Genomic DNA, 15,112 nt, shown 5'->3' with positions numbered 1-15,112 from the left:
GGGCTCTGCTCCCCCAGGAATCGAGCTGAAGCCCCTGCCCCGGGACCTTCAACTGGGCATTCCTCACTTGGGGAGCACAGAAGGCTGGGGCAGGCAGGGCTCAGCCCAACTCCCGCAGCAGGGCCTTTTCAGATGGAAGAGCTGCAAGCTTGCAGGAGACAGCCTGGACACCAAGACACTGGGATCTTCTCAGAGTGGGCAGAACCGGGGCACCAAACCCAGGCTGGCATCCTACAGGGTGCTCCTGTTGAGGCCAAGGAGTGGGGGACAGAGGAGCTCTCCTCCCCATATTCAGGATGTGGGCTCTTCATCTGGATCCACAGGGGACCAGGAGGCCCCTGGCATTGTCTGGGTGTCTGTGGGTGGCTGCTGTTTTTGGAAAGAGGATCCAAAGCTTTCTCAGCATCAGAAGGATTCTTGAGACTCCTAAAGTGAAAGCTGCTGCCTTAGTCCCTGAGATAGTCCTGGCCAGGCTCCTACTCAGCCAGGCCCAGGCCCTGAGGGACAGCTGGGCTGCCCTTGTGCCCAGAGAGCAAGTGTCACACCACTCCGTCCTCCGCAGCTGTGGTACTTCTGGCGGCGCCGCCTGTTCATCTGGATCTCGTTCGTGGACAGCTACTTTGAAATCCTCTTGTACGTGAGCGCTCACTCCTCCTCCCCGATCCCCATCTCTGAGGCTGGGGAGAGGCAGTGTGGCAGCGGGCTCCGGGGCTGGCTTGAGAGGTGAGGAAATGGGCCCCCCCCAGAGCTTCCCGGAGTCGGAGTCGGGAGTCTGAGCTGCCATCCAGCCTGGGGCTGTTTGTGCTCCATCCTTGTAGTAACCCTGACTGAACCCTCACTACACCCCGTGGAGCCTGAACTCTTTTCCTGTAGTGTCTCAACCATGAGAACACTCTACAAGTCAGGTCTCATTATTATTACCATTTTACAGGGGAGGGAACTGAGGCCCATGGAGGTTAAATCACATGCCCAGGATGGAGGTCAGGCCCTGATTGGGTCCAGTCTCAGACACATGAGGGACATCTCAAGCCGTCAGACTGTGGCAGGAGAGGCAGTGGAGGCCAGCGCTAGCCGGTGGATGTTGGGGGACATAGCCAAGGGGCCTGGAAGCTGACCCGGCCCCTGGTCCCATACAGCCTCGTCCAGGCCCTGCTCACAGTGCTGTCCCAGGTTCTGTATTTCCTGGCCGTCGAGTGGTACCTGCCCCTGCTTGTGTTCTCACTGGTGCTGGGCTGGCTGAACCTGCTGTACTACACGCGAGGCTTGCAGCATACAGGCATCTACAGCGTCATGATCCAGAAGGTGAGAGACAGGGGTGGCCCAGCTGGTGGGAACCAACCTGGGCAGAGAGTCTACCTGTGTGCCATCCCCCTGGACACTCGCTGCATGTAAGCTCGAGCATGGGCATGCATGCCTCTGCTCCCAGGGGTGTGCACGCACGTGCAGGCACATGCACATACCTGTGTGTACAGGTGTCCAGACGGGAGCATGTGCATCCTTCTACACCAAAGGAGCAGAGAATATGTACATAAGCGCATCTGTGGTCTGGGTGCTGGGACATGTGGCCATGTGCATGTGTCTGCATTCATTTATTTTATTCAACAAAAGTTAAGGGAGTACCTACGACAGGCCAGACCCTATTCTAAGTGTTGGGAATACAGCAGTGAACAAAACAGATTCATTCTCCTGAAGCTGGTGTTCTCATAGGGACGCTAAGAAAAGCACCAAAACACTAAGAAAACAACTGAGAACACTGCAGACACGTGATGGAGAGTGACATGGGCCGAGGGCATTTTAGGTGGGATGGTCTGGGAAGGCCTCTCTGAAGAGGTGACATTTAAGTTGAGACCTGAAAGAATGATTCAGCCAGCAGAAGGCTGAGGAGGAAGCCTTCTTGGCTGAGGGAACAGCAAAAGCCAAGGCCATGAGCCAGAACAAGCTTGGAGTGCTTGGGTGGGGTGGAGAGGTGGGGGTGGCTGGGGGGCGAGGGAGCAGGGACTGGGGAAGCCGGGGGAAGTCTGGGGCCAGAGGCTTTCAGGGAGGGTTTGGAGGCCCCTGGAGATTTTCAAAAAATTGTGGTTAAAATATACCTAAAATTTTCAATTTCAACCATTTTTAAGTGTACAGTTTAGTGGCATTAAGCACACTCATCACCACCCCTCTCCAGAACTTGTTCATCTTCCCAGCTGAAACCCAACGTCCATTAAACCCTGACTCCCACCCCTCGCCTAGGCCCCGGCAGCCACCATTCTGCTTTCTGTCTCTGTTTGAGGATGCTGGGAACCTCACACAGGTGGAATCAGACAGTGTTTATCCCTTTGTGACTGGCTCATTTCACTAAACATAATGTCTTCAGGTTCATTCACATTGTCGCTTGTATCAAAATTGCCTTCCTTTTTTTTTTTTAAAGATGACTGGTAAGGGGATCTTAACCCTTGGCACGGTGTTGTCAGCACTGCACTCTCCCGAGTGAGCCACGGGCCAGCCCTTTCCTTCCTTTTTAAGGCTAAATAATATTACATTGTATACACCACATTTAGTTGATTCATTCATCCATCAATAGACACATGGTTGCTTCTACCTTTTAGCTACTGTGAATAATGCTATGAACATGGGTGTGCAAATATCCGATGCTTTTGATTCTTTTTGGTATATATACACTGGAATTGCTGGGTTACGTGGCAATTCTATGCTTAATTTTTCGACCCTGGAAGATTTTTTTTTTTTTTTAGTTGTTGTTAGGACCTTCTATTTTGAACAAATGGGCTAGTAAGAATAAAAGTAGACGTGTCTCTTGCTCAAAAAAAACAGAAGACATAGCTTGAAAAACCTAACACATTTTTTTTAATATAGGAAGCTCTATTTTTATTTTTCACTTTTCTATTACACATAGATATCACCTCCTACCTGAAGTAATCAGGGAGGAGTTTAAAGAATCAAGATGATTTTATTAATAACGAATAACCTCATTTTTTAAGGCTGCGCTCTAACCAACTGAGCTGCCAGCCCCCCACCTGGAGGGTCTTAAGCAGGAAAACGATGAGATCTGAGATAGATTTTTAAAAGGCCCCTTTGCTCAGCATGGCTCCACGGGGCCTGTGTATGCACATGTGTGTGTGTGTGCATGGGGGTGGGTGTGGGGTTTACATGGGAACTGTGTTCAGGGCAGAGGCGGGGGTCTGGGATCATGCCTGGTGGCCCAGCCACCCATCTTGCTTCTGGATGTTTGTTCCAGGTCATCCTGCGGGACCTGCTCCGCTTCCTCCTGGTCTACCTGGTCTTCCTCTTTGGCTTCGCTGTAGGTAAAGTCCCCCTCTGGCTCCCGCCCATCCCTTGCCCACCCTGCACACCCTCAAGGCTGCCCGCTTGTCTCCCCAGGCTGAGGACCCCTCCCCCTCCATTCCACAGCCCTGGTGAGCCTGAGCCGGGAGGCCTGGGGCCCTGGGACCCCCGCAGGCCCCAACAGCACAGAGGCAGCACAGCCCGAAGTGGGACAGGACCAGGCAGGCGATGTGGCCCCATACGGGGGCATCCTGGACGCCTCCTTGGAGCTGTTCAAGTTCACCATCGGCATGGGCGAGCTGGCCTTCCAGGAGCGGCTCCGCTTCCGCGGGGTGGTGCTGCTGCTGCTGCTGGCCTACGTGCTGCTCACCTACATCCTGCTGCTCAACATGCTCATCGCCCTCATGAGCGAGACCGTCAACAGCGTGGCCACTGACAGCTGGAGCATCTGGAAGCTGCAGGTGCCGCAGGAGCCCCTGACGTGCTGCTGAGTGGGTGCTCAGTATGTCAGTCACTATTGTCATGGTCATTATCATCATTACGAGTTTCTTGAGTGCCTACTGGTGGGGCTGGGCACAGTTCCAGGTGCTACATACACAGCAGAGAACAAGACAGTCCCCTCATGGAGCTCTCATTCTGTGTCCATTGTACATAAAATGGGGTCAGTATGGTGGGGGAGCTGGTCAGGATGTGAAGTTCTAGGGCCGGCCCAGCAGAATCCCCATAGCTGCGGGCTGGTATGACACCCACCTACGGTGCAAGCAATAGCTGCTTCTTGACCACAGAAAGTCAGGTGTGGGTCTTGGGCTGCTGGTGCAGGGAGAGCCTTTCCAGGGAGGCTAGACTGTGCTGCCCATTCACTGTTGGCCTGGGGCAAGCCCCTCATCTCCTCTGAGGCTCATGCCTGACTGGCTTGCATGCCAGTGGGCACGTGCATCTGTAGGCAAATTAAGTTCTGTTCCAAACGGTGTGGCATTCTGGAGTCTGTTAACGAAGTAACAGCAAGTAATTGTCCAGCACTCTACCTGCTGACTCCTCAACAACCATCTGAAGTGCATTATCCTCAGTCTACAAATGGGGAAACTGAGAGTCAGAGAGTTACCACCACACGTTGGAGCTGGATTCAGATCCACATGCTTAATGGACTTTGGGTTACACTGTTAAGTGTGGTGGTATGTCTTCCTGCTCCCCTTGCCCTGCACACCTCTTCCTCCAGGCAGGGTCCCAGGCTACTCTGTCTGATGCATCCTTTGTCCCTAGAAAGCCATCTCTGTCCTGGAGATGGAGAATGGCTACTGGTGGTGCAGGAGGAAGAAGCAGCGCATGGGGGTGATGTTGACAGTGGGCACCAGGCCGGATGGTAGCCCCGATGAGCGCTGGTGCTTCAGGTGAGTGAGATGGGCAGGGGAGAGGGGTTGGGGGCAGTGGAGGCCAGCCTTACTCTCTTGAATGCCGGGAACAGCTGCAGGAGCCAGGTCGGGGGACAAGGCAGGGCCGAGGAGTGTCAGGGGACTCCACCCTGGGCAGGTGAGGTCAGGGATGCTTGATCTCACAGGCCCCTGGCTGTCACTGCCTGTAGCTCTGCCCGTCTGGCTGTCTCCTGTCCCAGTGGCTTAAACTGAAAGCCCCCCCCCCCCCTGATCCCTGACCCCTCCTTCCACTGTACCACCCTAGCACGTGGTGCAGCAAGGAGGCCAAGAAGCCCGAGAGGCCATGGGGCTCCCAGCACACTCGCCTTGCCCTGGCTGCTCTAAGTGACCACCCCTAATCCCCCAGCCTGATCTCAGAGCTATAACCTCTTCCATGGAAAACAAGCCCTTCCATGCCCAGGGAATGCTGGGGTGCTGGAGAGGGAAACCAGTGATAACGCTGAGCCAGAGACAGACACTTTTGTGGGGCAGCAGCTGGGCAGGGGGAGGGCAAGGGTCTTAGGCATGTGGAGCAGACACGAAAGGACCCCAGAACCTGGAGCACAAAGATACACCTGATCTAAATTCTTCTTCTTTCTCTTGGTAAGTCATGGTGCTGACAACAACAAAGTTGAGGGTTCAGGTCCCTATACTAACCAACTGCAAAAAAAATTTTTTTAAAAAACACAATACTGAATTCCTCATCTCTGGTTACTCTGGGCAACCCAGGCTGCTGTGAACAGTCTGAAGGGATGGATGCCTGTTCCTCTCTGCAGGCACCTGGCCTGGGGGCTACAGTCTGATAGCCTGGAAGATGGGGCTCCAGGTGGGATGGTGGATGGCCCAGTGTCCTGCAGAGGGCAGAGAACCCCATCCTCTTTGCTGTCACTGTGCCACCCGCTTGGTGGCCGGCCCCTGTTCCGGGGCAAGCAGGCTAGACTGCTGACTTCCCAGAGTCTCAGAGCTGCTCTGTTGCCCGCAGGGTGGAGGAGGTGAACTGGGCCGCGTGGGAGCAGACGCTGCCCACGCTGTGCGAGGAGCCGTCAGGGGCAGGCGTCCCTGGTGAGTAGCTGTGCTGGCTGGAGCCCCGGCCCCGGGGTGTGCATGTCTCTGGTTGGCCGCACAGCCGTGGAGAGTCTGGCGGAGGGAGGACCCGGAGACCTCCCCACGGCACTCTGCAGCTCCACTCTGCCATTTCCTCTCACAGGGACTGCCCTCAAGGTGGTGTTCCCCTCCTTCCCTTCGCCCGCCCCTGCTGGCCTCCCAGGCTGTTCCCGCTTCCTCCAGCCCCGCCCTGATTGCAGCCTTCCCCGCCCCACTTCTCCCGTCTGGGTTCCAGCCAGGTGCACCCTTTGCCCATTCAGTTGTGTATGGAGAGCTGGTCCCCAGCCTGGCCTGTTCCCCTGCCTAGCCTCAGCACAAGTGGCATCTCCACAGGTGATCCTCAGTGGCTCTGCCCTGCCTGTCGGGCAAGCCTTGCTGACCCTGAGCTTTCCCTGCTGCACAAGCCCCAGCCCCATCACACCCATGAGGAGGAGTCACTTCCTACGCCTCTCCCCACCTCTCATGGCCTCGTCCTCTCCATTCTAGTGTAGTGACAATAGCCCTGCCAGTCCCCACTCAGCGCCCCTGCCTAGACCGACTCTGACTCCTTCCTCCCACTATAGAGGCCTGTGCTGGGGGTCAGCTCTGTCCACAGCGTTCCCTTTCTTACTGCAACCTCAGTAGCTCCCACCTCGACTTGCACTGGCTTCTCTCTCTTTTCTCCTTCTCTTTCCTGACAAATTGCATGTGCTTGTGCCTGTGGGGCCAACCTCCCCCAACCCCCAAAGAGCCTCCTGAGTCATGCATGATCCCTGTTGCAGGCTCCTCAGGCCTCCTTCTGCTCCAAAGTCCTGATGATGGGCCTCAGAGTCTGGTAGTTTTCCTTTCTACCCTCCCTTCACTTCAGCCCCAAGACTCTGAAAGCCGCCTTGCCCCAAGCATTCCCCACCCCAATCCCACACCCGCCACCTGCTGGGGCCTCCAAGGGGAACAGCAGGTGCATCACCTGACCCCCACCTCCCCCAGGTGGGAGTCCTGGAGGGCCTCTCCCCATCTCTGCCACCAGCTCTCCCACCTGGTGCTCAGGCAGGCACCCACCCTCTGCCCCTGCTCTCAGTTCTCCTGTGTCTGCACGCAGATCTCAGACAAGCCTTGCCACTCCAGGCAAGGGGGACTGCCCCACTCCAGTCCCACTGATGCAGACAAAAACTACACCCAGCCCACACTACACCGTGCCTCCCACTGCCTGGAAGGCCAGGCTCTACAGTGCTGCTTTGCTTCCCATGGATTTGTCACCCCTCTTCCCCTGGGTGATGGAGCCACAAAAGATGACTCAAAGCCCATCTCTTCTTAGCAGTGAGAAGCCCCAAAGTGCTTAAACTCCCAGAACCCTAAAGAGTGAGGCATCCCTTCCATTTGGGAAATTAACCCCGAATTGGGGTTCTTTTCTCACATTTATTCTCCAGACCAGGAAGTTACAGGAAGAGAACATAGGTGGGGTTATAATTTAAGAATATAGGCTGGTAACATTCAGTAAAACAAGCAAAGTGACATTCCATAAGGCAGTTTAAGTGATCCACCAACAAAAGCTTGGTCTTAGCAAACATTCCTTCTCCCTACACAGCTTCCCAGTGTCTTTGCATGTCAATCAGTAACTTGTCTGTCTGTGAACCAGCAACCTTGCTGTGTTACAATTCTTTATCTTACAGCAGAGACTGCAGCCTGGGCAAAATTGCCTGTTTTTTGCAAGGTCAACATTTTATATGTGCTTTTAAGAAGTTAGACTAAATCTGAAAGTACAAGAAACTAGGCCCTGTGAAATATATTTGCTTTATAGTATACTCCACACCTCAGCTTGGAGGTCAAGGCCAAAGCCATTGTCCATCCCACTTCCCTGTCTGCTGGACAGCCGGTCGGTCTGCTGTGCTCCTTGTTCTTTGCTTTCCTTGGCTCTTGTCTCTGTCGGAAGTGCCCTTTCTCCCCGCTGGATGTCCAAACATGCCACCTCCCCTATGGGATGGGTCCCTCTCTCCTCTGAGCTCCCTGAGAGTGGACTTCCTTCCATCTCTTCAGCATGTCTCAGGTGTTCTCTTCTCTGACACACAAGCTCTAGGACTTTAAGCTCCTTGGGGAGGCCCCTGACTGGCACATGGCAGGGACTCAAGAAATGCTTGTGGAAGGAGGGAGGCAGGGGGAGGGATTTCAGGGCTCCAGGATCACCTGCTGTCCCCAGGGCATGATGTGCTTTCATGGCTGTGGCCCTCTACTGTCTCCCACGTTCCTGCCTCCTGGGGACACACCCAAGGGCCAAGCTATAGTGCTCCCCATCCTGTTTACAGGCACGAGGAAGAACCCCACCCTAGCCTCCCAACCGGGGGAGGACAGAACCTCAGAGGAAGACCAGCTGCCCCTCCAGCTGCTCCAGTCCCACTGATGGCTCAGATGCAGCAGGAGGCCAGCAGGGAAGAGCAGGAATGTTTCCACCTACACCCGCTGGCTCTATGGCCCCAGTGTATCTTGGTGACAAATACTGAAATAGAGCTCCCTACACCCTCATAATGTATGCTATCTGCTTCTGTAAAATTGCTTGCTTAACCTAAGTAACTCCATTTTACCCCCTGTCTGACCTGCAGACTACCCCCCCCCTGCTGCATGAGAAACCGTTGACCTTCTCATAGAAACAAAAGCTGTTGCATAGAAACAGGAGCCATACACAGTAAACTATTACATGGGAACATATACAATGAAAAGTTGTATGCTTGGTTGCCCCAACGGCTCATTCTCAGCTTCTGTGACCTAGCTTCCTAGCTTGCTTTGTGCACCTGGACAAACCCGTGTGCCAACAAGATGTAGTTTTTGCCTTTAAAAACCCCATAAGACCAAGGCCCAAGGCTGATCTTCCTTGGTTTCTCCTTGGGAGACGGTCGCTGGCCAGTCAGAGTGAATAAACTGCCCTTTTCTGCACAAGTTGCGTGTAAGTGCATTTCCTGTGGGAGGGGGCCTCGCAACATTTTGGAGGCCCCAGCGAGATTCTTTCTCTCGTGAGCATATCCCTCCCCACACATCTCCTAGGAGAAGATAGAGAAGCTGTTCCTCTTCTTCTCCCTGGAGGCAGACGGGGCACTTTACTCTCTCCCCAGGTAGGTGAGATCTCAGTAAGGGATAGTGCACCAATTGTTGGACTTAGTGGGAGGCTGGATGCAGCACTAACTCCCCTAGTCCTTGGGCTCCCGAGATGTCACTGGGCCCATTGGTAATTTGGGTTTGGATTTGGGACTTGCAAGTCAATAGGAATTGTGTTTCCGTGTTTCTTGTTTGTCTTTGTCATTGTGATTATTGTGTCTGTGGATAGCTTAGAGTAATTTTGGATGTGGCCACTTGTCTGTCTTTTGTGTGTTGCCAGTTGTGTGTTTTTGTGTGTCATTAACTGTGGTCTTATATAACAAATGGGACAAAATTCCTCCAAACAGGTCTGTGGGACAACCCCCTTACATACAGGTTTGGACTGATATAATCTCTGACAAGCTGTCATTACTAAAAAGGTGCCTTAAAAAAAGGCCCCAGGTGAATGGAAATAGAACACAATCTGTTCTTTTTTTTTTTGTCTTTTTCATGACTGGTAAGGGGATCGCAACCCTTGGTGTGGTGTCGCCCACACCATGCTCAGCCAGTGAGCGCACCGGCCATTCCTATATAGGATCCGAACCCACGGCGGGAGCATCGCTGCGCTCCCAGCACCGCAGTCTCCCGAGTGCGCCATGGGCTCGGCCCACAATCTGTGCTTTTAACTAAGCCTTCTCTTCCAGCTTCTCTGAAGAAGGCTTCAACCCCCACAGTGCCTCCCATACTCTGTGATGCCTCTGAAGACCCAAGGTGGCTTTAAAAATTGAAAATAAGCTAAGAGTATTTCCTTTAATAATTTCTTCTCCCTTCACTGGAGATTTAAAAATTTGGGGGAGGTTGATGATAAGTTAAACAGCAGTAGTTCATAACAGCAATGATTTAATCTCTGAATATACTGTAACCAAAGAAAAGAAAAAATCATATGAAGGGATCTGTTCCCCTCCTTGGAGTTGACCACATTCCAAGGCAGAGCTCTCAGTATTTGCATGGAGGCTGCACCAAGGCTTATCCACAACTACATAAGGATATGAAAAAGAATTTGAAAGACTGTTGCAGGACTGCTAGGTTAGTCCCAGAATGTCAACCTCATTTTTGATTTATTGGCTTTTGCTACTTTATGTCATGCTGACCTTACTGTTAAACACAGGTTTGTTTACATTCTTTCCACTCATGGGAAAAATGGGGAAAACATTACTTTTAAGTTGGTTGAAAACATTAACTGACAAAACACTTCAGAAAAATGTGAATTAGGCAGTTAAGAAAGCATACTCTGTTCATTACTTTAAAAAATATACAGCCTTATTAACTCCATAGTGTAACAGTTGTCAGAGTCAACATTTAGGTAGATATAAATAAAATATTTAAATGGTAGTGTAAATAGTTTTGGGGGCATACACATAGCTTTTTCCTAAAGAATTGCTCTGGCAACCTTGTTAAAAACCAATTGACCAGAACTACGGGTGCGTTTCTGGACTTTCTTTGCCTGTTTCCCATACTCGGAGCGGCACCGNCAGCAGTAGTTCATAACAGCAATGATTTAATCTCTGAATATACTGTAACCAAAGAAAAGAAAAAATCATATGAAGGGATCTGTTCCCCTCCTTGGAGTTGACCACATTCCAAGGCAGAGCTCTCAGTATTTGCATGGAGGCTGCACCAAGGCTTATCCACAACTACATAAGGATATGAAAAAGAATTTGAAAGACTGTTGCAGGACTGCTAGGTTAGTCCCAGAATGTCAACCTCATTTTTGATTTATTGGCTTTTGCTACTTTATGTCATGCTGACCTTACTGTTAAACACAGGTTTGTTTACATTCTTTCCACTCATGGGAAAAATGGGGAAAACATTACTTTTAAGTTGGTTGAAAACATTAACTGACAAAACACTTCAGAAAAATGTGAATTAGGCAGTTAAGAAAGCATACTCTGTTCATTACTTTAAAAAATATACAGCCTTATTAACTCCATAGTGTAACAGTTGTCAGAGTCAACATTTAGGTAGATATAAATAAAATATTTAAATGGTAGTGTAAATAGTTTTGGGGGCATACACATAGCTTTTTCCTAAAGAATTGCTCTGGCAACCTTGTTAAAAACCAATTGACCAGAACTACGAGTGCGTTTCTGGACTTTCTTTGCCTGTTTCCCATACTCGGAGTGGCACCGCCTCTCCCTGACATTCCTCCAAACCCCCTTCTCGCTCCCCCACCTGATCCTGGCATTCCTTCTTTCTCAGAAAAACCTCAGGGCCTCATCTCCCTCTTGGAGACTGTTTTCTTTACCCACCAGTCTACATGGGATGATTGTCAGCAGCTCCTGCAGACTCTCTTCACGTCAGAAGAACGCAAGCAGATCTGGTGGGAGGCCCTGAAAACTGTTGCCGGTCATGATGGCTGACCCTCTGATGACCCCATTTGCCTCGAACGCATGTTCCCTTCTAACAAACCTGGGTGGGACCCAAACACGGACCAAGGTAAGGGGGCTCTTGACTTGTACCACCAGACTCACCTTAGGGGACTCCACACAGCAGCCCAGAAGCCCACTAACCTATTAAAACTAAGCGAAACTATTCAGTGACCAAACGAAACCTCCACCGCTTTCCTGGAATGCCTTATGGAGGCTTACAGGATCTACACTCCTGTGGGCCTGAGACCCTAGAAAACCAGGCGGGTGATAAATATTGCCTTTGTTACCCAGTCAGCCCCAGACATTAGGAGAAAGCTTCAAAGACAGGAAGGTTGTTATCTGAGCTGGTTGAAATTGCCCAGAGGGTCTTTAACAACAGAGATAGTCCAGAAGAGAAACAAATCAAAAAGCTAGATCTTAAAGATGGCTTCTTCAGCATCCCGATGGCCGAAGTAAGCCAACCTCTCTTTGTCTTGGAATGGACTGACCCCGGGGGAGGTACTCTGGACAATTAACTTGAACTCACATCCCCCAAGGATTTTAAAATCCCCCAACCTTATTTGATGAAGCCCTTCACCCTGTTTGTTGCTGAGATGCAAGGTGTTGCCTGGGGGGTGCTCACCCAAGCCCTGGGATCATGGAAGAGGCCTACCACCTACCTCTCCAAGAGGTTGAACAGTGTAGCCGCAGGATGACCAATCTGTCTCTGAGCCATAACGGCAACTGCTTTAGTAGTAAAAGAGGCTAACAAGACATATGCTTAGTGGCCCCCCACTCTGACAGACTCTCTTACAAAGTGCACCTGAATGTTGGCTCGCCAACTCCCACTTCACCCAGTATCAGGCTTTACTTCTAGATCAGCCCCAAATAAAGTTCGTAAAAACTGCGGCTCTAAATCTGGCTACCCTCCTACCGGATGACAACCCAACCGAGCCTGTCCATGACTACCTCGAAACAATCAAGACTCTCCAAGGCCTCTGGCTGGACCTGACTGATGCGCCCTAAACAGAGTGTAATGAAATGCTGTTCTCTGATGGAAGCAGTTTCATCTCCAATGGAATCAGGTACGCTGGGACAGCCATGGTAACTTTAGATCAGGTGATTTGGGCTCAAGCCTTAAGCCAAACTCAAAAGGCTGAACTCATAGCCCTAACACAGGCTTTAAAACATGGAAAAGATAAAACTGTTAACATATATACTGACAACGGATATGCTTTTGCCACTGCCCATGTTCATGGGGCCTTATACAAACAAAAAGGACTATTAACATCAGAAAGTAAATAAATAAATAATAAAACAAAAACACTAGCCCTCCTTGAGGCCATATGGTATCCAAAAAAAGTGGCCATCATACATTGTCCAGGGCACCAGAAAGATAACTCGTTTGAGACCCAAGGCAATGCTGCTACTAATTTGACTGCCAAAGAGAACACATTAAAACCAGTGGGGCCATTTGACTCTTTAATAGTCGCTCCAGCACCTCAATCCATGAATTAGAAAATTCTTCCAGACCACAGGATTTATTTGCCATAGGATCTAGGCAGATTGCTGATTAAACAGATACATCAAGGAACAGATCATGGATCCACAAAATTAACTGAACTTTAAAAAAATATTATTACATTCAAGATCTTGACAAAATAACAAAAGACATTGTTACCAGATATGAAATTTGTTCACAAGTAAATCCAGGGCCCAAATCAAGGCCACCCATTGGAACCAGAACACAAGGAACCAACCCTGGCGAACACTGGGAAATTGACTTCACCGAGGTAACACCTGGACAGTATGGGTATCGCTACCTTTTGGTGTTCACAGACACTTTTTCTGGATGGGTAGAAGCCTTTCCTACCAAAACTGAAACCGCTCAGATAACCCTAAAAAATTGTTACAAGAAATTGTCCCCAGATTCGGCCTACCTGTAACCTTGAGGTCTGACAATGGCCTGGCTTTCACAGCCAAAATTTCCCAATTATTAGCTAAAACATTAAAAATAAATTGGAATTTACATTATATTTATAGGCCACAAAGTTCAGGACAGGTAGAACGAATGAATCAGACTTTAAAAGAAACACTTACCGAATTAAAACTAGAGACTGGCGAGAACTGGGTGAGCCTCCTTCCCTTTGCCAGACTTTAAAAGAAACACTCTTTAAAAGAAACACTTACCGAATTAAAACTAGAGACTGGCGAGAACTGGGTGAGCCTCCTTCCCTTTGCCCTCCTAAGGGCTAAATGCACCCCCTACATACAAGGAATCACACCCTCTCTGTTTGCCCCACCTCAGAGATGATAAACTTGCTGAAATCTCTTCAGGCCCTCCAACAGGTACTACATCAGATTCACCCCTTGGTCAGAGAGGCCTACCCACCGACAAAAGCAATTGGTCAATTCTGCAAAAAAGCCTCCTGGAATTTGAGAGGGGTTACATTGAATCTATCGATCAATTTGGGAAAAATCGATATCTTAACAATATTGTCTCCTAGTCCATAAACATAAAATGTCTCTACATTTATTTAGATTGTCTTTCATTTCTATTAGCAGTATTTTGTAGTTTTCAACAGACAAGTCTTGCATGCTTTTGTTAAATTNATTTTCTACACACAGGACCATACCATCTATGGATAAAGACAGTTTTACTTGTTCCTTTCCAGTCTGGACCTCCTTCTTTGTCATGAGCAGACTGGCTGGCATACAATGCTGGCCCCATACAACGCTGCATAAAAATGGCAAGAATGGGCATGCTTGCTTTATTCCTCAGTTTATGGGAAAAGCGCCCAGTTTTTCACCATTATGATGTTAGCTGTGGGCTTTTTGTAAATGCACTTTATCAGATTGAGAAAGGTGCTTTCTATTCCTAGTTTATTAAGAGTTTTTCCAATGAAATACAATTTTAAAATGTAAAGTGCTTTGATAAAGAGATTTACACCAAGTGGTCAATCTGATGATGTTGTAAAAAGTTAATTTTTTCCTCTTTGCTGTGGTCATTGTGTCCTACACAGAGGCTGGACTTATCTGAATGTGCAGCAGCCGCTGCACCCATATATAATCCACACAATCAGACTAACAAGGTGGATTATATATGGCTCTAGGGAAACCTGTTGTTTCTAAACCAACCATTTGGGTGTTATTAGAGACAGCCTTGCATTAGTCAGAAAACACATTAAAAAAGAGTCATATAGTAATAATAAGAATTGGTTTGAAAATCTTTTTCCTGGTCACCTTGGTTAACAAACAATCAGTCAAACTCCTTGTTTTACATACTAAGTACAATAAATTAAGTACTGATGAATCAATGCTTTGATTCCTTCCTAAAGAGGAGTTGGGAATGAAATAGAGCTCCCCACACCGGTACACTATCTGCTTCTGTAGAATTGCTTGCTTAACCTAAGTAACCCCATTTTACCCCAGTCTGACCTGCAGACTACCCCCCCTTGTGCATGAGAAACCGATGACTTTCTCATAGAAACAAAAGCCATTGCATAGAAACAGGAGCCATACACAGTAAACTATTATATGGAAACAGGAACCACACACAGTGAACTATTACATGGGAACATACACAATGAAAACTTGTATGCTTGATTGCTCTAACGGCTCATTCTTGGCTTCTGTGACTTAGCTCCCTAGCTTGCTTTGTGCACCTGGACAAACCCATGTACCAACAGGATGTGGTTTTTTTTTTTTTTTGTCTTTTTCCGTGTCCGGCAACGGATCGCAACCCTCAGTGTTGCCCCCGCACCGGACCGGGGACCGGCAATGGGACCGCAACCCTCGGCATTGCTCCCGCGCCTTGCTCAACCAGTGAGCGGGAACTGGTCTGTATGTGGGATCCGAACCCTCGGG

At 49.6% G+C, this 15,112-nt stretch overlaps 1 protein-coding gene across 1 annotated transcript in view; it reads left to right on the top strand.

Moving 5' to 3' along the window:
- Positions 1-8,325, top strand: part of TRPV2 (transient receptor potential cation channel, subfamily V, member 2) — a 20,807-nt gene extending 12,482 nt beyond the window's left edge. The window contains exons 7-14 of the mRNA XM_008570800.1: positions 473-488; positions 563-633; positions 1,137-1,302; positions 3,236-3,302; positions 3,409-3,743; positions 4,543-4,670; positions 5,674-5,753; positions 8,075-8,325. Of these exons, the coding sequence (XP_008569022.1) occupies positions 473-488; positions 563-633; positions 1,137-1,302; positions 3,236-3,302; positions 3,409-3,743; positions 4,543-4,670; positions 5,674-5,753; positions 8,075-8,169 (958 nt within the window). The 3' untranslated portion in view covers positions 8,170-8,325. The remainder of the gene's footprint in view (positions 1-472; positions 489-562; positions 634-1,136; positions 1,303-3,235; positions 3,303-3,408; positions 3,744-4,542; positions 4,671-5,673; positions 5,754-8,074) is intronic.
- Positions 8,326-15,112: the final 6,787 nt, after the last annotated feature.

Source organism: Galeopterus variegatus, unplaced genomic scaffold (genome assembly GCF_000696425.1).
Source record: "Galeopterus variegatus unplaced genomic scaffold, G_variegatus-3.0.2 Scaffold632, whole genome shotgun sequence".
NCBI classification, from domain to species: domain Eukaryota; kingdom Metazoa; phylum Chordata; class Mammalia; order Dermoptera; family Cynocephalidae; genus Galeopterus; species Galeopterus variegatus.
This window is presented reverse-complemented; position numbering and strand designations above follow the sequence as displayed.